Source organism: Neovison vison, chromosome 7, assembly GCF_020171115.1.
Source record: "Neovison vison isolate M4711 chromosome 7, ASM_NN_V1, whole genome shotgun sequence".
Lineage (NCBI taxonomy): Eukaryota > Metazoa > Chordata > Mammalia > Carnivora > Mustelidae > Neogale > Neogale vison.
Genome location: NC_058097.1, coordinates 155,198,718 through 155,207,635, shown reverse-complemented (window position 1 = coordinate 155,207,635; position 8,918 = coordinate 155,198,718). Strand labels below are relative to the sequence as shown.

General features: G+C 40.0%; 1 protein-coding gene across 1 annotated transcript; it reads right to left on the bottom strand.

Moving 5' to 3' along the window:
* Positions 1-6,148: 6,148 nt before the first annotated feature.
* LOC122913563 (olfactory receptor 2AG1-like) lies at positions 6,149-7,081 on the bottom strand. Its single transcript, XM_044260246.1, has one exon. The coding sequence runs from the start codon at positions 7,079-7,081 to the stop codon at positions 6,149-6,151; it is 933 nt and encodes a 310-aa protein (XP_044116181.1).
* Between the last annotated feature and the right edge of the window lie 1,837 nt (positions 7,082-8,918).

The following is an 8,918-nucleotide window of genomic DNA, read 5'->3' as shown; positions in this document are numbered from 1 at the left end:
AAAGAGAAGCCCCAGCCCATATGGGCCCCAAGGTAAGATTTATAAAGCATACAAACAAAACAAAAAACCCAAAAATGTAGAAGATAAGAGAAAAATAAATAAATTAAAACAACAACAAAGAATAACCTCGTCAAAATGAACCCCAACTATAGGCTTTATATACTACCAGAACAAAAACAAATACACAGAAACAATGGTGGAACAAAAAGATGGGAGAGGTGTTATAAATTCTCAGTGTGGGCAAGGAAGGTTATTTTTATTCTTCCTGGATGTATCTTGATATCTTTATTAAAGGACTCAACTTTCCTAAGATGAAGGGGGATTAAAAATTGGTTTACCTATAGTGGTAGCATTGATAGGGGAAAGGGGATTACCTTGAATACTTTTTTTTTTTTTTGAAATTCTAATACTTTATTTTTTTTCCAATTTATTTATTTTCAGAAAAACAGTATTCATTATTTTTTCACCACACCCAGTGCTCCATGCAATCCGTGCCCTCTATAATACCCACCACCTGGTACCCCAACCTCCCACCCCCCCGCCACTTCAAACCCCTCAGACTGTTTTTCAGAGTCCATAGTCTCTCATGGTTCACCTCCCCTTCCAATTTACCCAAATACTTTTTAAAAATCCACTAGCTGGGACTTCATCAAAATCAAAAGCTTCTGCACAGCAAAGGAAACAGTCAAAAAAACAAAGAGGCAACCCACGGAACGGGAGAAGATATTTGCAAATGACAGTACAGACAAAAGGTTGATATCCAGGATCTATAATGAACTCCTCAAACTCAACCCACACGAAACAGACAAAAACATCAAAAAATGGGCAGAAGATATGAACAGACACTTCTCCAATCAAGAAATACAAATGGCTATCAGACACATGAAAAAATGCTCATCATCATTAGCCCTCAGGGAGATTCAAATTAAAACCACATTGAGATATCACCTTACACCAGTTAGAATGGCCAAAATTAACAAAACAGGAAACAACATGTGTTGGAGAGGATGTGGAGAAAGGGGAACCCTCTTCCACTGTTGGTGGGAATGCAAGTTGGTGAAGCCTTTTGGAGAACAGTGTGGAGATTCCTCAAGAAATTAAAAATAGAGCTTCCCTACGACCCTGCAATTGCACTCCTGGGTATTTACCCCAAAGACACAGATGTCGTGAAAAGAAGGGCCATCTGTACCCCAATGTTTATAGCAGCAATGGCCACAGTCGCCAAACTATGGAAAGAACCAAGATGCCCTTCAACGGATGAATGGATAAGGAAGATGTGGTCCATATACACTATGGAGTATTATGCCTCCATCAGAAAGGACGAATATCCAACTTTTGTAGCAACATGGATGGGACTGGAAGAGATTATGCTGAGTGAAATCAGTCAAGCAGAGAGAGTCAATTATCATATGGTTTCACTCATTTGTGGAGCATAACCAATAGCATGGAAGACAAGGGGCGTTAGAGAGGAGTAGGGAATTTGGGTAAATTGGAAGGGGAGGTGAACCATGAGAGACTATGGACTCTGAAAAACAGTCTGAGGGGTTTGAAGTGGCGGGGGGGTGGGAGGTTGGGGTACCAGGTGGTGGGTATTATAGAGGGCACAGCTTGCATGGAGCACTGGGTGTGGTGAAAAAATAATGAATACTGTTTTTCTGGAAATAAATAAATTGGGGAAAAAAAAATAATAAATCGGGTGTCAGAACCTCTTAGAGCCAACCCTCTACAAGCAGAGGATCGCTAGAATGTGGGAAAAGAAGCTTTCTTCTCAGGATAGCACAGTTGCAATGTCAGGTCAGCTGAATTATGCCAGAGCCCCTAAGGTTTTGGTTTTATTTTTCATGTACCATGAAAAGTAAAATTTTACATTAGTACAAAGTAAAAAAAAAAAAAATCCACTAGCCCTCAGGGAGATTCAAATTAAAACCACATTGAGATATCGCCTTACACCAGTTAGAATGGCCAAAATTAGCAAGACAGGAAACAACATGTGTTGGAGGGGATGTTGAGAAATAGGAACCTTCTTCTACTGTTGGTGGGAATGCAAGTTGGTGCAGCCTCTTTGGAGAACAGTGTGGAGATTCCTCAAGAAATTAAAAATAGAACTTCCCTATGACCTTGCTATTGCACTCCTGGGTATTTACCCCAAAGATACAGATGTTGTGAAAAGAAGGGCTATTTGTACCCCAATATTTATAGCAGCAATGGCTATGGTCGCCCAACTATGGAACGAACCAAGATGTCCTTCAATGGACAAATGGATAAGGAAAATGTGGTCCATATACACTATGGAGTATTATGCCTCCATCAGAAAGGATGAATACCCAACTTTTGTAGCAACATGGACGGGACTGGAAGAGATTATGCTGAGTGAAATAAGTCAATTATCATATAGAGATTCAATTATCATATAGTTTCACTTATTTGTGGAGCATAACAAATATCATGGAGGACAAGGGGTTTTAGAGAGGAGAAGGGAGTTGGGGTAAATTGGAAGGGGAAGTGAATCATGAGAGACTATGGACTCTGAAAAACAATCTGAGGGGTTTGAAGTGGCGGGGAGATGGGAGGTTGGGGTACCAGGTGGTGGGTATTATAGAGGGCACGGATTGCATGGAGCACTGGGTGTGGTGAAAAAATAATGAATACTGTTATGCTGAAAATAAATTAATTAATTTTTTAAAAAAGCTTTTGCACAACAAGGAAAACAAAAGACATTGGACGGAATGGGAGAAGATATTTGCAAATGACATATGGATAAAGGGCTAGTGTCCAAAATCTATAAAGATCTGATCAAACTCAACACCCAAAGGCCAATTAACCAATCAAGAAATGGGTAGAGGACTTGAACAGACATTTCTGCAAAGAAGACATCCAAATGGCCAACAGACACATGAAAAAGTGTTCCACATCACTCGGCATCACACCAGTCAGAATTGCTAAAATTTACAAGTCAGGATATGACAGGTGTTGTCAAGGATCGAAGAAAGGAGAACCCTCCTACACTCTTGGTGTGAATGCAAGCTGGTACAGCCACTCTGGAAAACAGTATGGAGGTTCCTCAAAAAGTTGAAAATGGAGCTACCCTATGATGCAGCAATGGAACTACTGGGTATTTACCATAAAGATTCAAATGTAGTGATCTGAAGGGGCACTTGCACCAGAATATTTATAGCAGCAATGTCCACCGTAGCTAAACTTTGCAAAGAGCCTAGATATCCATCAACAGATGAATGGATAAAAAAGATGTGGTATATACAACATAATATTATGCAGCCATCAAGCAAAATAAATCTTGCCATTTGCAATTATGTGGATGGAACTACAGGGTATTGTGCTAAGTGAAGTAAGTCAATCAGAGAGGAACAGTTATCATATGATCTCACTGATGTGAGGAATTTGAGAAACAAGACTGAGTATCATAGGGGAATGGAGGAAAAAATATGAGACAAAAGGAAAGCAGAGAGGGAGACAAACCATAAGGGACTCAGGAAACAAATGGAGGGTTGCTGGAGGAGAGGGGGGTGAGAGGGTGGGATAGTTGGGTGATGGACACTGGGGAGGGTACATGCTATGGTGAATGCTGTGAATTGTGTAAGACTGATGAATCACAGACCTGTACCCTGGAACAAAGAATGTATTATATGTTCATTTAAAAAAACCACAAAGACAAACAATAACACCTGTCAGAGAATCCAGGTATTTTCTGTGAAGGCTGTTTGGAAAAAGGAAAGAACATGACAGAAATGCATATAAACTACTATTAGTTAATCAGGCTGCCTACATGATCATTTAACAAGGTCAGTTGGTCTAAAATTTGTGCAAATCTGAAGGTCTGCTCCCCTGACATGGGACTTGCTTAGGCTTCCCACTTGAAACTTTCTTTTCTTTGGTTCATATGTTGGTCTAGTATGGACTCCCCAGTCAGAGGTCTGTCAGTCCAAAACTGGTAAAAACACCTGGGCTCATTTAACTTAGTAGCTACGTGGGAAAACAGATAGAAACTTTTAAATAGACTATGATGAATTTTTTTTAATAAATTACCTGATGGAAAAAATATTTAAAAGCATTTTATATTATGGTGAACTATAACAACAGCAAATACAAATACTAAATTGAACAAGTGTCCTTTACATCTTTGGAACTATAGACTCCATGGACTCTGGAAGGGGAGAGGATGGCCTCAGGTCTACTGACCCTGCACAAAACTGACTGCATAATGGTTAAATTAGGGGGTTTGGTCATCAAGTAGAATAGGGCTTGAATTTTTTTTAATCCAGTTACAAAGTAGAAAAAATAACTTCAGTTGCACCCTTGGTTATCCAAACTCAATAAATCTGCATACTTCTAGGGTATTTTAAAGCTGATACTTACATTCTTAGTTAGCCTTACAATAACTATATTGTAGGTATTATTAGTCCTTGCTTCTTTATCATTCATCATTAAAACTGTATTAAGGCTATTAAGTGCCTAAATCTGTACTAGCCTCTAGATATTTCCTGTAATACTAGATTCTTGTGCCTTACCCAACATCTACTGGGCTCAAATTAACACTAATAATTTTAATGTCAACAAAGTTCTAGATGGTGGAATCTGACAGCTACTTACATTTCAGCATGTAGATACCTCACATGCATGCAGATGCAATCTGGAAATGTGGGGTTATTTTATGGAGTGACTAGTGGGCCTTTGGAGCTAGTAGATAAAAGTTCTACATGGAATAAACAACTCTGAAAAACATAGTCTGTAGGTTTTTAGAATCTCTTGGAATTTACTGAAACTCAACTGTACATAGCAGTGACGAGCCTCCTTCTTTATGTCATTTTTCCCAGTTCCTCAACCTACTCCTTCCCAAATAAAATATCCATACACAAGTGTGGTAAAAAAAGGCATTTGATAATGAAATATCACCTTAAACACAAGATAATGTCAGAAAGACAAGAAATAAGTGTTGGTGCAGATGTGGAGAAAAAGAAAACTTTGTGAAATGCTGGTGGGAATGTAAATTGGTGCAGCCACTGTGGAAACAGTATGGAGATTCCTCAAAAAGTTGAAACAGAAATAATATATGATTCAGTAGTTCCACTAACAGTTACTTACACAAAGAAAACAAAAACACTAATTCATAAAGATATAAATGTACCTGTGTTTATTCCTGTGTTATTTACAGTTGCCAAGATAATAAAAGCAACACAAGTACCTGTTGATTGTGGCATATATAATATATACATATATATTAATTAGCCATAAAAAGGAATGAAATCTTGCCATTTAAGACAATATGGATGGACCTTGAGGGTATAATCCTAAGTGAAATAAGTCAGAGAAAGAAAAATACCATATGATTTCACTTATATGTGGAATTTTAAAACAAAAGAAAAGAATAAAGAGAAAACAAAAACAAACCATATGGTTTCACTTATTTGTGGAGCATAACAAATAGCATGGAGGACAAGGGGATATGGAGAGGAGAAGGGAGTTGGGGGTAATTGGTGGAGGTGAACCATGAGAGACCATGGACTCTGAAAAACAATCTGAGGGTTTTGAAGGGGTGGGGCATGGGTATTGGAGAGGGCACGGATTGCATGGAGCACTGGGTGTGGTGCAAAAATAATGAATACTGTTATGCTGAAAATAAATTTAAAAGTTTAAAAAAAACACAAACCATAAATACAGAGCATGGTTGCCAGAGCATTGGGGGAGGGGGTGGTTGAATGATGGTGAAAATGGTTAAAGAGCAGTGAGAGATACAGGCTTCAGTTATAGAATAAATAAGTTACCAGGATAAAAGGTACAGTGGGGATAAAGGGCATGTAGTCCATAACACTGTAGTAGTGTTGTACAATAACAGATGATAGCTACATTTTGTGGTGACCATCCCATAAAATACAGACCTAGTCAAATCACTATGCTGCATACCTGAAACTAATGTAAGATTCTATGTCAACTGTACTTCAAAAAATAAAATAAAATGGTAAAAATACAGACACATTAATTCATTTGACAAATCAAATTATATTCCTTCATTTTACTATTAGAAGATACCCTTTGCATTATGGTGTTTTCGCCATGGGACATTAGCAGAAATCTTTGAAGAGAAATGAACTCTGAGGGACAGCCAGAAGCTATCCCTAGATGCTGCAGTGTGTCACAGCTTGTATTTTCCCAGGACTCTTTTCAAGGCTCCCATAACTTCCTTATTCCTCAGGCTGTAGATAAGGGGGTTCAGGGCTGGAGTGACAACTGTGTAGAAAAGTGAGATGATGTTGTCTTGCTTGGGGCTATGGAGTGAACTGGGCAGGACATACATAAATGTGGCAGCTCCATAGAACATTCCAACCACCATCAGGTGGGAAGAGCAGGTGACTAGGGCTTTCTGCTTCCCCTCACTTGAAGGCATCCGAAATACAGTACACAGGATTAGTGCATAAGAGGAAATGATAGTAAAAAGAGGGGGTATCAGGAAGGTTACACCCATCACATACACAAACAGTTCATATCTAGAGGTATCTGCACAGGCCAAATTCAGCAAAGGTGGGATCTCACAGAGAAGGTGCCTGATCTTCCGGGACATGCAGAAGGGATAGTGCATGGTATACACAGTATAAACAAAGGCACTTATGGATGCCAATCCCCAGGCTGTGGCCACCATGAACCAACAGACCCTTGGCCTCATGAAGACCATGTAGTTCAGAGGATGACAAATGGCCACATATCTGTCATAGGCCATGAAGGCCAGTAGCAGATCCTCTGCACCACCCAACATCAATGCCAGAAACATCTGAAGGGCACAGCCCCCAAAGGAGATGGTGTTTTCATCGAGCAGAAAATCCATGACAGCCTTGGGAGTGACAACAGATGTAAAGAGGAGATCCATGAGTGAGAGCTGCCTGAGCAGGAAGTACATGGGCACGTGGAGCCGGGAATCCACTGTAATGACCAAGAGCAGCAGGCCATTGCTGGTCAGGGCCAACATGTACAGGGCTGTGATTGTGGCACAGAGCAGTTCAGGAGACCCACTGTCATTCAGAATCCCCATCAATATAAAGCCACTTCCCAAGGTGGAGTTCCAGTGCTCCATTCTGTGTTGTTTCTTTAGTTTCCTAGAATCAAATACATTCTCAGTGAATTTTTGCTAAGGTGGTCCCTAGTTTGTAACATCACAGGCTCCTGATGATGGCCAACATGAATCCAATGAGGCAATGTCTTTCCTACTGGAAATGGACTTGACCTCTTAACCTCTCAGTTTCTGACACTTTTAATTCTTCCTTAATGAAATATCCAACTGAATGGAGAGCAGACATCACAGTAGCTAAATATTAAGACATCACTACACAAAAATGTTATTCAGGACATCAAACTTTGACATGTATCTTTCCACAATGATTAAATCATCTCTTTAGAAATCAATATCCTAGAATCCAAGCCCTTGGTTATTTTTGTACCTATGTTTTAAGTAAATTGTTTATCTAATGATTTAAATACTCACTTAGTGTCCTAACAACCTGTTCTAAATATACAGTTCTAAAGCCAGTACAGAAGTGTGATTTCAACAAAGCACTTGCCCTGTATTTTCCTTATAACTTTTGTTCAAGTTTGTTTGCAGCATTCAAGGCTATAGATATAAGTCTCATAGGAAGAGCTAAAATACGTCCACCTTAGTCACTTCCCTGGACCAGCTCCATACTATCCATGTGTTGAGGAAGAAAGGGATTCCATGCTCTCTGAGACTAGGGGATGGAGTGTTTGACATGGTATTACCTTTATGAGCTAAACCTTTAAGATCAATTACAACATAGGTGTTTCTTTGCTGGTTATGCAAACATGGGAGCCTGGGAGAACTCAAAGATCTGATAACTAATGAGGCCCTGCCCAGGAAGATCAGAGTGTTTGTGTTTAGGAGAAAGGATGAAAGCTGCTCTTAACAAAAGAGCATGTGTTGCATGTTGTAATCAGGCTCAATAATTCTATCTGCCCTCTATTACACCTGACTGAGATCCCCAATCTCCCTCCTGCAGGGCCAGAGTGTCTACATTGGATTGAATGGACACAGGATAGACAGGATGAATTCCCGTTCTGGAAAGCATTAGAGCATATGACAGGCATATTATTGGCTCTTTGATGGTCCTTTGATTTGGAGGCATTTACTACCAGATAGGTGCAAAAATCCCATATCAGAGGCCAGCAAAGCCTGGGCTCTAAGGACAGGTACTTATACTTCTACCAGGAAGTGGTCATTCAGACCTGGGATGTGGCACAGACTCTTTCTTCATTTTCATGGATTTTTCATGTTTAGGAAACTAGGAATATAGGTCATTAGGATAGGGGACAGATCCCAAAGCACTAGAGATTCTGTAAGACAATGTAGCTTAAGCTCTTAGGATCTGCTTTGGTCTCCCATTTCAAAACGCAACATACCTAGAGGCTGCAGACTTCCCTGAAAAAAGAGATAAAGGCTTTACCTCAGACAGTGATAAGACAAGCTGCCAAACCTTGCAACCTGCCTCGGGGGTTGTTTGAGACTCAAGGATTTTCCTGTAGAAATGCAGAAAGAGTAAGCTTTTCCAGGAGTGTCCGACTGGTTTAAAATTTGCCAAGTTGGGTTAAGAGTTTGAGGAGTCTGACCAACATAGATGTCAGGGCCACTTTTTCTGGTCCTTCTATTCCTCCACAGGTCTGCTACAGAGATGTAATAGAGACAGAGGGCTAATACAGTCTTGGGTAGTTTCTGTGAAGCTCTTATTTCAGAGGTGGATTTCCTGTTCTCACACCTGTGGAGAATTAGGAGATGCTGCTTCTATCACTCAGGATCCCATGTCAAAAACACATCCAGCATCCAGCTCTGGAGAAGGTGTGAGACTGAGTTCTTGGGTCCAGATGCTCAGACTGTCATTTACTCTTGTTAAGGTCTGGGAGCA